The following is a 15,729-nucleotide window of genomic DNA, read 5'->3' on the forward strand; positions in this document are numbered from 1 at the left end:
TGTGAATGTTTGATTTAACTGTGACTTCATGCATTTTGTTGTATTATGTCTGTACACTTGACTTGTTAAATATCTTAAATGGGATGCACTTATTAGATATAGACTTCTTGTTTCAAGGCAATCAACAAGTAAAACTTCTTTGATAAGACATTTTACTTATTACAAGAAACACAGGCCTTCTTTTTGAGAGGTTAAGGGGGCTAAAAGAAGATGCTTATCTCAGCTTGTCTGGTGATTATGGCTTCTAATTAGTGTAAAGAGATATTTTTTTAACTAGAAATAGGCAAACACACTCTCAGATTTAATTTTTGTGTTGTTCTTCATTGCTGAAAGACTTTGTGCTGACAATTATTTTTCACTTTTCTATACAGAGGGAGCATCAAAATGCAGAACCTGTACAACATATCGTCTACTTTGGTGCTACACGGCTACAATCTCCCCTCTGAAGCCGTCATTCCTGCGTTTCTTTTCGCAAGTCTGAGCTACATGATCATCCTTTTCTGCAACCTCATCCTCATCCTCACCATTGTACTGAACAAATCCCTGCATCACCCCATGTACCTCATCCTGCTTAACCTTCCCATCTATGACCTTATCGGGGCCTCTGCTTTCTTCCCACAGTTCATTAAAGAGATCCTGACAGATAGCAGGACTATGCAATACTCTGCGTGTGTCGCCCAGGCCTTTTTCATCCACATCTATGGAGGAGGGACTGTGTTCACGTTGACTGCCATGGCCTATGATCGGTACATTGCCATATGCTGTCCTCTGAAATACAACACAGTGATGACGAATGCTCACATCATGAAAATCATCACAGGTGTGTGGGTGAGCAGTGTTGCCACTATGGGTGTGCTTTTCATTCTGCTTTTACGTTTACCTCGCTGTCGATCTGAACTCACCCTCACCTACTGTGACAACCCCAGTCTGCTAAGTCTGGTCTGTGCTGACACCACCATCAACAACATCTACGGCCTCTTTGTGGTGGCCGTCTCACAGGTAATAGCTAACGGGATGATATTGTACACGTATCTGCAGATCCTTCTAGCATGCTTTAGATCTAAAGGCACAGACACAAAAGCCAAAGCTCTGCAAACATGTGCAACACACATGGCTGTGTATCTGCTGCTGGAATGTCTGGGTCTGTGTACAATCATATCCTACAGGGTACAGAGGATTTCACCTCATCTGAGGAGGTTTTTGGGGATGTCTACGCTGATTTTCCCACCAACGCTGAATCCGATCATCTATGGATTGAGAACTAAAGAGATTAGAGACAAATTCATTCACTTTGTTAAAAACAAAATCCTTCCATTTTAATGCACCCTTTTGATTTGTTTTTTTTTTTTTGCAGAAAGCAAGAATTCTTTTTATTATCACTATCAATGCTTTATTTGTCATGCTCCATTTCAAACGAATTCCTGGTGATTTTTAATATTTAGTGCCATATTTGAAGCACACAAGCCATTATAATTCAGTTGCCTTTCATTTATTTCTCCCTGGGCAGGCACAATAAATCCAGTGTTTTCTAGTTACGTGTTGTCTAATGTTGTCAAAAATGATTAAAAATTCAGCTCAAAACCACACCTTTCTTTGGCGACTGATGTGTTCTTTGTTTCACTTCATTTCTTATGTTGATTGCTTGATTTGTGAATCCAGTGTTTCGAAATATTGTGCTGTAACCATGTAGACATGCATGTAAATAAACAAATCATTTCATTGTATATTAAAATCAAGACCTGAGCCTCCTCCATTAAAAATGACCTCAGACTACTTCAGTTGTAATTTGGACTTTCTGAATGAATCAGCTCAATCAATATGATATTTTAACACTGTTTGAATTAAAGGTGAATATTAGTTATACTTCTATTACATATCCAAAGAGAGACTGATGTTTATAGAATAAAAAGAATGGCAATGCTTCCCTTACACTTCAACTTCCCTTTTAAGTTCATGTGCTACTTTCTAAAAACCTTAGAAATAAATAATTAAAAGACATGATTCACTCCCACACAGAGTAGAGAGTTGATACAGTGTGCAGGTGTGTTTTTGACCGCTAATGAAATCATAGTAACAATTATAAACAAGAAGAAATTGAAACCAGCTCTTCATACTGTGTTCACAGCTCCAAAACAGAAGAGGGCGCCATAAGAACACAATACACAAAATCTTAAACAAGGGGGGGAAAAGATGGTCCCATCACAGAAAAATCTTTTGCTTCCAGTGAACTTTGCTGCCATCTTGTGTTGTTTCAGGGCTCCTACATGAAAGTCAGACTGCATTTTACTCCCTTAAACCAGTCAAGGTGGAGGAATGTGAAATATAAAGCCAATCATGGAAAAGGTATGTTTGGAAGGGTCGAGACCTGGAGGGGATTTAAAAAAAAATATTGAGATAAATAAAGACTAGAACTAAATCAAATGTCATCTTGGCTTTTACCAATGTAATATATTGCACTCTATTTCAATATTTTTAAATGAGACAAATGCACAGGAGGAAAATCAGCCAATTAAAATGTGTGATAATTTTGATCAACTCTGATATTTTCCTTTAAAACAAAACATGAAGGCTGTTGTTCATCTCAACCAAAGCATATTAATGATTATAACAGAATTTTCATTGTTTTACTGCAGCCACATACTGTGTATGGTTCAATAATCTGCATCAAATGGATATATTTTGTTTTGAGATAAATATTTTCTTTGTTAAAGCAAAATCAAATTTAAACAGAATATGCATGCATGCTTAAATGCATTGGGGTTTTTACCTTTGGGTTCAAGTTGGCAGTTGCCAGGGGCCTTGTGCTCAAAGGGGCTTCAAGATACAGTCAGTTCAAGTATGAATCAATTAATGAGGCATATATCAAAAATTACTTTTAGTGATTGTACCAGTGCTTCAAATGGGCTGGTACGCTCCACTTCTAAATTTTACCCCTTGGCGTACTGTGACTTTTGCCAACACACTGGGACTTCTCACCAGTTGTCAGTGCAGTCTCCTGTCCTCTCCACAGCTTACAGCTTTTATGGATCATTCACAATAGCATCTTAAAAGACACACTGCCATGGTAAACTTCTCACTGAGTGCTGTAGCTCATCTACATGGACAAATTCACACAGTTCTGGACAGTTCAGTACGAGACCAGAGCATGCAGGTAGTAGCGCCTACGCTGAGGAGCCTGATGCTCCGCTAACACCTGTGCCTGCTGATACTGCCACCAAACAAGATGTCAACAACAATATTGAATAACAGAAGTTATTCCAAATGTATGGCCACACTGTTATCCAATATCAATAGAGTTATTCAAAATGCATGAACACAGAGTTAGCCAAAGGATCAAAGGAAGTACTTTGCGTACTTCAATTGGCTTATTGGAAAGAAAATCCTGGACACATGGTGTGAGGCAAAGGTGTGGTCAGCTCACAAACACAGCAGGGACTCAGGGTGTCAGGGAGTGGAGAGGCTGTTTAATCTCTACATTTGGTGCTGACAAGGAAAAACAACTAAATTCAATGCATGAGAAACTGAAATATCATTTATTATTCTATTCTATTTATGTTTTTGAAATGTAATTTGGTTGCCTATTTTAAAATTTAGTTATTTCATATTTAATATCACAGATCATTTCTTTAGATTTATTTTGGGCGTGTTGCCTCTATTTGGAGAGGACAGGACAGGGGGCAGGGTGGGACATCCGGAATAGAAAGTGAGAAATATTGATATAAACAGACAAAACAATGACAAAATGTGTCATCCTTAATGCTCAGTAAAAAGAGAGTTTAGGAGCCACTAAAAGCGATAAACCTGTTGACCACAAGAGAGAATTTGAAATGTGAAATATTTTGTCTAATGGGGAATTAGCATTTCATTAGTCTTATCTTCTTTAAGGAGCTTCATCATTTAATACTGTGTTTATTTTGTAGATGTTGTTCACTTTGATGTCATTTTTTATGTCAGTGTTGACACTGTGCTGGCTTTTAACAAAAGTGCCAGTGTGACATTCAGTCTTTAGTTTATGAGGATTTGACTTGGAAGTACCTGTGTTTTTATTATTTCTTTGAAGAAAAAATAGTCAAATATATATATATATATATATATATATATATATATATATATATATATATATATATGTATTGCAATTCAGCAAAAAAAATGACTGATGTATGATTCTGATCTATATCGCCTGACCGTCTGTTATTGTGTGACACACTGACATTGGTTGATTAAGAGGAGTATCAGCATCATCTGATTTTTTTTTCCCACTTGAAGAACTGATGAAGACATGCATTTTGGATGTAAAGCAGGAATCGAGCCCCTCAGAAAGCTCCAAAATGTCCTCATATCAATCAAACTACAGTTGGGTAGAGCCTTATAAACATATTGAAGCAATGAACAGGGGGATTACTGTGTTAAAATAGAATGAAATAAATAAAAATGTATGATTTATGGCAGAAGATCAGATATGGACCATATAATCACAGCTGACACGTTCCTGTGATGTCATGCTAAGGATGGAAAACTTCTTAAAATATCATCATGATGTGCTGTAAATCTATTTAGTTATTTAATGAACACGAAGATTATGTCTGCTGTTTTTATTTTATTGCTCCCTGATTGAAAAATCAGGGAGCAATAAGACAATGGACACTGAAAATCCGGAGATGGGCTAGACCACATTTTAAGTTATTATTTTTTGTTTTTATTACCCATTAGCTACCATCAGACTGAAGTTAAAAGTTAGTATCCGGCAGCTTTCAAAAAGACAAAAAACAAAACAAAACAAAACAAAACAAACAAACAAACAAACAAACAAACAAACAAAAACAAAACAAAATAAAATCAGTGGAGCTAGAAGACAGAGCATAGTTAATGCTATGTGTAATTCATAGATACATTGCTTTTTTTCTAAGGTTTGCACAATTTTTTCCAAAATGATTATCAAAAGTATTTATAATTTTGTATAAGTTTCACCTGCACTAGAGACATGTGGAAATATTTAGACGCTGTAAATTTTTTGGTTATGATGCTCCTTCATATTTCATGTTTGGGTATCTCCAGTACTTCTCTGCCTTTGTTACAAAAAAGATGCTTAAAATATTCTGCTAACTTTAAATTTGTTATTTCAGTCAATTGAATACAAGTTGAAATGGAGAAAAATTGAACTAGTTGATATTTTGACTTGGAGAGTTTTTAATAGCAGGTGTCGGTATCTGACCCAAACAAGGCTGTAAAGGTTAAACAGGAGCCTGGTAGAAGGATGATAAACAGCACAGAGTCAGTGGGTAGAGGCTGTTTTGTATCTGTGTCTGTGTACTGTGACGTTTCATTGGTGTACTTCTTGTTTTTGTTTTGAGGATATATTTCAGAGGAGAGGAGAAATGAATGTTATGTTTTCCATTTCTTTGCAGTGCTTGGTTTGAAATCTAGGAGATGTAAGAAATTCTTTTTTCCAATCCTGATACTCTTGATGTCACGTTTACCAGTTGCTGACTGGTTAACTGTGAGGATGCTGTCACCAATCAGAGCATCTGTTCTCCCTCTGAACTTTAAGTGAATCACAACAATCCCTGTGTCATGGTTTCCTCCTCATGGTGACTGTTTCTATCTTTAACGCTGCTCATTAGATTAATGACTTCTTTGTTTACGCGGTGTTGATGGGAAAGGCGTCAGTCAGCCCTCAGGGACGATTTTTTTCCTCAGCTCTCAGCACTGGTAATGAACCTCAGAGGGTTTGGTGACACACTGTCACAAACAGATACTGTTTTTGTTTTGCAACATTTCAAGCAGTGACTGACAAGAGAGTGAGACAAACAAAATCATCAAATGCTTTATCTTTCAATGTCAGGGATGCTAACTTTAAAAAGTTTGACATAGAAATGCAAACTTATCAAATAAATTCAGGGATGTAGAGATGTAGATTGGTGAATTTTGCCATGAAAATCTACTACAATAACAAGAGTTTAGTAATGAGACAGAAATAATTACAGTAGGGGCTTTTCCTCTTCACTGATGTTCAATTAAAGGAGATATTTTTAAGGACTTCTGGGTAATGACACACTGGACCATAAAGTTTGGTCCATACACTAATATTGCTTGATGCTTTTTTTGTATATCTTTGGTATTTGTTTTTTTCATGCTTTTGTTTATTTAAAAGGATGGTTGATAGGGTTAGAAACAGGGATGAGAGAGTGTGGTATGACATGTGGCAAAGAACCCATAGGCCGGACTTGAACCCAGGCTATACTTAGGGTAAAACTTCACCTTTTAGGAAATCTGGTCCCCTTACAGGCCTTTTTAAATCTTTAAGTGAAAATACATTTGAATGTGTTTTCCATAATCAAGGAAAAAAATCCACCACATCATTGATTCTTCTGAGCCTCTGAAGACCTTCCAAATTTAGAGACCCAAAGTTTTACTTTTACATTGATTTATGTTGTGTATAGCTGCTCAAGCAGTCATTATGAAGGCTTGATGATGATGTTTCAGTGGGTCACAGAGCTACTATGGCGCCATTCATGAGGAAGTTCACTTATGAGGTGAAAAAACCACAGAATTTTACATGAAACCACACATCCTGTGAAGAAAACAGAAACCTCTTAAGTTTAAATGTACTTGACCTTGGCAGAATAATATGATCATGCACTCATGTTGAAAGGAATTACAAGTCAACCCCAGGAAGACAAAATAATCTGCTGTTTACACATTATTCCCATGTGAACTTATAGTTCTACCGTTATCTCATGTCTCAAGCTGCTTAGGGCTGCAAGGCTGGATCACGGCCCAAGCGGAGTATGTGGAAATTGAAAGTTAGACAATTTCCCCTTGTCTTCTCATCTTTGTAAGAGACATATACATAATGGTACCCTGCATAAGAAGGCACACTGACTTTATTGGAGTGACATTAAAGTCTTTTATTGAATGTTGTACAGAGAATCATACTAGATTTCTGCATTTTGGAGAACATTTTAGTTTCACATGTAGACTGCCCTTTCTGTGCATTGCACTCTGGTTAGAAATGGCATCTGCCTGCATTATTCCTGGTTTCAAATCTTTTTGATTTTACACACCTCAACCTACATTACAGTTACTTTGGGCTTAGGTTTGAAATTAAAACTGTTTTAAGGATGATGCTCTGCAGGAGTGACAGTGATGTCATATGGCTGTATTCTTCTCTCTGTGGGGTGTCATACTCAAAACCTTTTCAATTTTAAAACCACTGCAGTATGGAGGATGAAGTAACTGTAATGTAGATTGAGGTGAGTAAAATCTGAACAATTGTACTTACCTGAAGAATAATGCAGCTGAAAGACTTGACTATCCAGAAGGCACTGGATAATAATGGCAGTCTACCCAAATCTGTTTTCTAAATTTACACAAATATGTAGAAACCTAGTTGTTTTCATACAACATGCGTACATTTAGAGCACACTAATGTTAATTTAGTAAGTCAATATGTCTGAAAATGCAGGTTCCTTTTTAAAAGCGACCCTTTAAAGGAACCCTGCATGATCAGACCAGTTTATCTTGTTGGATAGATATTTGTTTTTCTAGTTTGTGTGCTGAACTAAAACACTCACTAGATATTTGCATTTTGAGTAATTTGAGTTTATAAACTCACAGGACGCTGCCATGTTTTGGTCCTCGCTGGTGGTGTGACGGAAGAGTTCCTCAGCGCTCCTCGCCATAGCCATATTTACCTTATATCAAATATTTACCTCCACATCAGTAGAAAATATTTGAAATCTGTTTCTTGATGAAACAGCTTTCTGTTTCTACATGGTTACAGGTAAAGGCCGGCTCAGACTACATGATTTTTTTGGTCGTTCACGACAGCACCATGTCAGACTATGCCACCAAAATCTTGTCCCGTCTTGGCCAACAGCCTAGCCACACTGCAAGAGTGATCCCGACCGCTCACCGTATGCTGACATCACCCCTGTCTCCGCGACTGAGTGCGAGTTCACAGGTTGACGGGGAGGCGGGGAGGCGGGCCAAAGAGTGTCAAAGATGTATCAAGAGGAGGACAATGTGGACTGGCTCTCCTTCAGATAGGACTTAAGGTATGCATGTGATAACGTAAATAAAATAAAATAAAACGTACCCATTAGTTTTACAGAATAAAAGGGGATAAAAGTGGTAAATCTTGTAAATGATGATGCAAAGATAAGGAGTGAATGTTCTCCTGTTGTTAGACGTCAGGATTCACTTCGTTAACGTCAGGTCAGGGTGTCAAACTAGATGAAGATGTATGAAAAATTCTGACATGCTAGTCTTGTTGAATTGTGGTCGTGGGGCATCTTGGACTTGTTGTTAACTATGTCACACTACAAGACCGTTAGTCATTCCCGACTCTCAAAATTGTGCCCGAGTTTTGACCATTAGTCGGGCTTAAATCTGGCTGAATTCATGAAGTCTGTGCCGGCCTTAAAGAAACGCAGTACTAAAGGAATTTCGGTCTGCGCTTTTCAAAGTAAAAGTCCACTTTAGCGTTTCTTTGGAGAAACTCCCTTGGTATGTACATTCTGGTTTAATTTTGAAAAGCTCTAAAACATGGCGGCCTCCCGGTGAGTTTATGAGCTCAAATTTACTCAAAATGCAGATATTTGGGGTATTTAGGGAGATTTTTAGTTCAATTTACATTTGAGAGATACAAATATCTATCCAACAAGATTAACTTATCTGATCATGCAGGGTTTCTTTAAAGAAATATATTTCTCTATCCTTTTAAACTTATGGAAAAGTGGTAAAAAAAAAAAAAGTTTTTAATCTATGGTACATATGGAAAGTGCGTTCACAGAAATGTGAACTGTCCCCACCTTTTTCCATATGTGGCTTTCCTTGCTCCGTCACCAGGTTTCCTCTGTGCTCTCATTTCCTTGAACTGAGTCTTGTATCAGCTGTTTTTTATTCGATGCCTGTCTTTACAGCTGGCCCTTCATCACACTGAGTGAACTGAACCTGCAAAATGGCAGAAAAAGTGTAATTACGTCTAATTTGATAAAATGATGCCTTTTGTTGCCTTTATTGGAAAGACAGAACAGTGGATAGCTTCAGAAATTGGGGAGAGAGCGATTGGAGAATGACATGAAAGGAGCCATGGGTCAGGCCCAAATCAGGCTGCCTGCTTTGGAGACAAAAGCCTCTGTACATAGAGATGCAAACATAACCATGAGGCTAGCAGCCCCCCTTGAGGCATGGGTTTAACAATTATTTTGGTAAAGAGAATTAAGCCTGCAACAAAATGATGGGAAATTCTGTATACAGTTGAGAGCCATGGCATTCATTTTTCTTGAACTCTTGTGATAACTCGTACCACTAAACTGCTTTCAAACTGACTGTCAACCCAAACCCAAAACAACATAAATGCTTCATGTAGAGGAAACGTGAACAGCATAAGAGTTATCATAACTTTGGTCCTAGTGCGATGAGTTTGTTCAAAGATGATGACGCTCAGAAGTATAGACACAAATGAGATCTAAGAGGAAGCTCATTAGTGTATCATGTCAGTAACTGTCTCAGGTGTGTGATTAAAATGTGCATGTGTCAGCATAGACCTCTTTCCATCTTTGTTCCTCAGTGAATTCCCATTTCAAAACACTCTTATGTAATGCCCCAGGATGGCCTGTTTTTCTTTACTGAGCCATAAAACTTCCTGCATCTGAGGCAAAAGTTTTCTCCTACTCTTTGTGGGAACAACTTCTCCTTTAGAGCTATTCATACCTGAATATAATTCATCCTTTTCAGAGAGGCAGCTTTAGGTCTAAGTATTTAAAGCCACTAAATATGGTGGCCAAAGAACATATTTGATTGCAAAAATTTACACACAAAGTAAAGACAAATAAAACCATTTTCACAACATCTTTACTAAGAAACAATAACATAAAAGATGTTGGTGAAGAAAGGTAGATTTTCAGATAAGCACCACTGAACCAAAATGAATAAAAACTCAATCTGAATAAAAACCAAACATGAATGTTCTTAAATGAAAAGATAAAATGTAAAGGCCTAGAGCTTCACTCGCATATTTGTAAAGAGAACTTTGATTCCTCTAAAGTGGCTATCTTACACAAAAAATAAAGAAACAGGCTACAGCTGATGCTCACTATTCAATATATAAAATAATTCTGCTTTTGATTTAATATTTACAATTTTTTTTTTAAAACTGCCTAAGAACCAGAATTTTGATGTTGATGAATCTTTCAAATCACAATTGCAAGGAATACAGTAAACTGTGTTTGAATGTGAAAAGTTGAAATGTTTATATAACTTAAAGGAATTACTTTCTCTTTGTTATACGGCATTCCCAACCTGTCTTATAGATATTGCTTAATTGTTATAATTATATTACCCATTCTAAAGCCATAACTATTACAAATAACTCAGTAATAATAAATATATAAATATGTGAGCATTCTCCAACTCCAAAACTCAAAATAAACATCTACCCTGTTAAACTTCAGCCACTTTTATGTTACCTTAAGGCCTTGGTTCCAAACATGGAGTCCAGGACCCCCTAGCAAGGCACCAGAGATTGTGGGGGGGTGGGTGTCAAGACTCTAAGGTTGTTAAAATCAGTACTGCATTAACTAAAATCATGATATAACACATGAACAATTCATGCAATGGTCTGGATAAGAACATTTGTGTAGAGGGCTATTTAGTTTGGATTAAAAATAGAATAAAAATAAAAAAGACTGTAATTTTGACCACAATGGATCACTATTTTTTAGTGTCAGTCCAAAGTGGTGCAAATTTTAAGGGATTTGCAGAAGAGCTACCTTCTTGGTTAACTCAGACTGTGTGCTTCAAGACCTCTATTAAACACTGGGGATAACAACAATACCTTTATCAGTATTCATTTAGACAAACACGGGGGTTTTGTGAAGGTGCAATTAACTCCTTTGGGATCAAGCATCCATTAGTGTTATTAAATTAATGAGTTAAAAGGTCCCACTGAGACCCAAGATAGAACTTCGCTGCAATGCAACGAACATTCAGTGCATTCTCACTGACTGGTAATTACTAAATGATTGATAATAATGGAGAATATACACTCCTTACAAGAAATAAAAATATTTTATAGGACAATAATTTAATTTTAAATTAAAAAGCAATTAAAAGCAAAAAGACACAGAGGCATAGACTTGAGGTCCAGAGTTGGCTAGGCTCCTGAAAGCCCAGTCAAGGGGCCCTCAGCAGATGTTATATGATTATATCAATGGTTATTATGAATTTTGTTAGGAAGTCAGGAGGTGTCACAAATGTGGCCCTGGCGGTCATTCACCACAAAACTACAGGGGATAAAATTATTTTCATGGCTGATGTGTCCCAAAACCCTATGACTGCCTGACCAGGCTATATTCCTGCTTATAAAGTCTATTTCTGATAACCTTAACATCTTTTTAATAAGCTCACAACCTGATAATGAACTGGGAAGAAGCATACAGCATTAGCCACAGCTACTTCAGAAAAAAACGATACAACAAGGGTCCCTAAACTTGTGCTTCATTGCATTATGCTCTGCTCCTTTTCTGTCAAAAAATTAACATAATAAGGGTAATTCCATAAAGTAAATACTGACCTTTCTGTCTTAGCTAGCCATGCAACTGCAAGACAGTTGTAGATTTACCCTCCAATGGTACACAGCTACCTGCCCCCAAGAGAAACAGAAACTGTGCAGAAGCTTCAGGTTTTCCTTTTATGGCAACAAAAGTTAAAGGGGAATACAGGATTTATTTTTCTCCAGGAAGAAAGGACTTTTTATGAAAAAGTCAATAAATGACAGATCACTTGAACTACAGAGCTGATGTGTGATGCTAATTGTTCAGACAAAAAGTTACCTGAGTACTCTAACGCAGTGGTTCTCAAAGTGGGGGCCCGGACCACCTTTTGGGGTCACGGGACACAGAGGGAGGGTCGCCAGATGCCCTCTAAAAAACAGGGAGTATTTTAAAATTATTCATATTGTTTATTTTACCCATTTTTGATCAAAAATGTATGCATGAAATTAGTTAAGTATAATATAAAAATGTGCTAATTAGGTGAGATTTATGCTGAAATCAAAGTAATGCTTAAAAAAACTTAAAATGTAAGTCTGCACATGACTATTCTTGACTGTGCATTGCTATGTTCAACTAAGCCTCAACCACCTTCAGGTACAGCGGGGGGTCCCTGGTCTCTTGCACCTTTATTTTGGTGGTTGGGGGCTGAAAAGGATGAGAACCACTGCTCCAACTATTATCATTGCTTAAATCTAGGATGGCCAATGTTTTTGTGACCTTTCTCTCTTCAAATGTAGCATTCAACTGACCGATTCATCGATCAGGGACCCTGAAATGTCCCGTAGCAATGTTGGCATTAAAAGCAGTGCTGCAAGCTTTTATCATGATATATAACCTTTGTTCTTATCGTCCACTGGCATATCATTAAGAGCTTAAGACTTGACAGAAATCCTGTGGAGGAAATTCAACAGTAAGATTTGCACAAAAAGCACAAAGTATTAGGAAGGATTTTAAAAATATTGAAACGGCTTCAATTGAAGTCTAAGGCATTATAAAATTGCTTTTATTATTACCTCCGCTAAGGAGGTTATGTGATCGGCAGGGTTTGTTTGTTAGTCAGTTTGTAGTTAGCAACATAACTCAAAAAGTTATGAACAGATTTTGATGAAATTTTCAGGAAATGTCAGAAATGGCATAAGAAAGAACTGATTACATTTTGGGAGTGATCCAGATCACCGTCTGAATCCAGGAAATTTTTAAAGGATTCTTTACTATTGGGAGATAGGGCTAATGGCGGAGGTCTGCACTCTCTGAGTGTTTTTTTAGTTTTAAAATGTGATTCTAGCTGTAGTAGTGTACAAAAAGTTTGTGGGTACGTGTGATAAGGAGGGCGGTCTTAGGCCTTAGAGTTTTCGCTATGTCTGCCAAGATAGCAAAGTTAAGGGGGTTAAAAAATGCAGAAAAGTACAATGGGTTATGAGGAGGCAGGGTGGCCTCTGCATCAGAAATAGCCTTTTAGGTCCAGACTAGTAGATTTTAAGATGAATAGAACTGCATAATAAAAGCTAGTACTGGCCTTTAGTTTTGGACAATTGCAGCCTTTCTACACTGGTTCTGGGCTAAATGGTTGTATTTTTTTTTAATAAATCTTTCAGCTTTATCCAAAATATTTCATCTAAGTTTATTAAACCAGTTGAAGAAAATTAATACAATGTATTATGACTCACTGTTAAATGAACAGCTTTTCTGTTTTTTGGCACCACTCCTCAGTGTTTCCAAAACCAGAGCCATTCCACATTATGAAAGCACTTGAACAAATCTTATCTACATAGGGAGCAAGATATCATGTTTGAGGGGGCTACTTTTTTCCTATGTCATAGATATATTTGGGGATTTATCGGGGGCACTCAACTGTTAAGATTTTACTTCTGGGGTTGTCAATGATCATTAGGAAGGAGTTACCATTTTTGCTTTCTGGGCATGTTAGATATTCATTTGAGAATATAACCCTATGAGAATGGGCATGGTCAGACATCACATGGAGAAAATATTAACCCTGTTCCCATGCTAGGCTCTCAATTGTTGGCCTGCACCTGAAGGTTGGTCTGACTCAGAATGCTTAACATAAAACAATGAAGGGTTCTGTGTTGTCTTTTATTGGTGATATGCTTGTTTGAGAGCTTTTTTAAATTGTTAAAATGCAAACTATTTATTTTCTAATTCTGTTAGTTTCAAAATTAAGGGCTAAAAATGAAATGAATCTTTTTTCTACACATGCTATTTTAAGGAAATCATTAATGCTTTTACTCGTTGTATGACAAATATCCATCATAAGTCACACAGAAATGTGCTTTGTGTGCTTACCTCCTCTGACCAAAGATTTAGAAGCATTTAAGATAAACTTTAATGAGACATAGGAAGCCAGAAAATCCTAATCTATGAGAAACCTTCAGCTATTTTGTGTATTTAATGACAACTTGAAGGTAGCAAATGACTGAGCTCAATCTTTTTGGGAAAACTTTAAATTCCAGGATGCTTTTTTGTTAAAATTATTCCTGAGCTGCTGTTTCAAATGACTTCTAACTTTTTATATCTTTGTTTTTGTGCTTAACCTGCAACAGGTGATGATGATCAACTCTAACTTCTCCAGAATGAGAAGTTTCTTAATCCTTGGATTCCCTGGACTTTCCCCTCAGTATTACGGTCCCATTTCAGCTCTGCTCTTCTTTATCTACCTTGTTATTGCACTAGGAAATGTGTTCATTTTAGCATTTGTGATGTATGAGAAGACCCTGCAGAAACCCACATACCTGGTCTTTTGTCACCTGGCATTGAATGACTTAACGTTTGGTACTGTGACTCTCCCAAAGATCATATCCAAATACTGGTTTGATGATGGTGTTAGTTCATTTCACAGCTGTTTTACACAGATGTTCTTTGTTCATTATCTTGGATCAGTGACTTCTTTCATCCTGTTAGGGATGGCTCTTGATAGATTTGTTGCCGTATGTATTCCTCTGCGTTATCCAGTCCTGATCACTAACAACATCATATCCATACTCTGTGGCTTAGCCTGGTTCATACCAATGCCTCTCATGGTGACTATAGTTTCTCAGGCCCTCACTTTACCATTCTGTAAATCAAACATCATTGCTCAGTGCTACTGTGACCACATCTCTATAACAAGCCAGGCGTGTGGGGATAAAGTTCAAACTGTGGAGGTCATTGCTCTCTGTCTGGCCATGTTCTGTCTTCTGCTTCCTCTTGCATTCATCATTTTTTCATACATTTCTATAATTGTGGTTATTATGAAAATGTCCAATACTGCTGGGCGCAAAAAGACCTTATCCACATGCAGCCCGCAGATATTCATCACATGTCTATTTTACCTTCCCAGGTGTTTTGTTTATGTAGCTAACACTGTTGGATTTTCTTTCAGTTTAGATGTCCGTATTTTATTGATACTGTTGTACAGTCTGTTTCCTCCTGCTGTTAATCCAATAATTTACTGTTTTAAGACTCAAGACATAAAACAGATGCTGATGAAGAGGCTTAAAGCAACCAGGATTGGAGTAGAGATTAATCTTTTATTCTAACTATGTTTTGATGATAAAAATAAATCATTTGATTGTTTTTTAAATACTGCCATGAGATGTAAATTACTTTTGTTTTCATTTGTGTAATTTATGCATTTTGCTGAGGAAAAGGTGATAATGATATTTAGATATTGCTCAGTGATGATGTGTCATTTATTTCTGAAATGTATATTTAATAACAGAAAATAAGAGGTAATAGGAAAAAATAACTGTATATTAAAAACCTATGAAAATGCAATACTGCAACTAGGTTATGTTTTTATCCATACACAAGGATCTATTTTTCCTCCTACATATGAGGTTAAATCTTCCATTCAAAAACTAGCCTTCTAAAATATTAGTCTACACCAACAGCAGCGTGATTTTAATCCAGTTATTTTCTTTGTTCATGCGCTAATAAAATAATTATCAATAAGAACAGAAACCAATATAAATAGGCTGATGGCTGTCTTGTTAGAGATAGCTTGCTGTAAACTTTAACTAGTAATAGTTAAAATAGGGCACTTATAGGGGGTGCTCTCACACTAAGAAATCCTTATAGGGGATATATTGTGCAAAAATCCCTTTTTCAGACTTTTCTAACACAAATATGTGCCCCTGGCCTGTCCACAATCCCCTCAAGTACCAGAAATCAA

At 36.9% G+C, this 15,729-nt stretch overlaps 2 protein-coding genes across 2 annotated transcripts; both read left to right on the forward strand.

Moving 5' to 3' along the window:
• The first annotated feature begins 384 nt into the window (after window positions 1–384).
• Window positions 385–1,320, forward strand: LOC121516954 (olfactory receptor 10A3-like). Its single transcript, XM_041798409.1, has one exon. The coding sequence runs from the start codon at window positions 385–387 to the stop codon at window positions 1,318–1,320; it is 936 nt and encodes a 311-aa protein (XP_041654343.1).
• Window positions 1,321–14,125: 12,805 nt separating this feature from the next.
• On the forward strand, window positions 14,126–15,094 carry LOC121525298 (olfactory receptor 52E8-like). The gene has a single exon (XM_041811204.1). The coding sequence runs from the start codon at window positions 14,126–14,128 to the stop codon at window positions 15,092–15,094; it is 969 nt and encodes a 322-aa protein (XP_041667138.1).
• The last annotated feature ends 635 nt before the right edge of the window (window positions 15,095–15,729 follow it).

This window comes from Cheilinus undulatus, linkage group 2 (assembly GCF_018320785.1).
Source record: "Cheilinus undulatus linkage group 2, ASM1832078v1, whole genome shotgun sequence".
NCBI lineage: Eukaryota > Metazoa > Chordata > Actinopteri > Labriformes > Labridae > Cheilinus > Cheilinus undulatus.

Excerpts from the sequence above, each read along its gene's own strand:
- LOC121516954 (XM_041798409.1), top strand. The coding sequence starts at position 385 with ATGCAGAACCTGTACAACATATCGTCTACTTTGGTGCTACACGGCTAC.
- LOC121525298 (XM_041811204.1), top strand. The coding sequence starts at position 14,126 with ATGATCAACTCTAACTTCTCCAGAATGAGAAGTTTCTTAATCCTTGGA.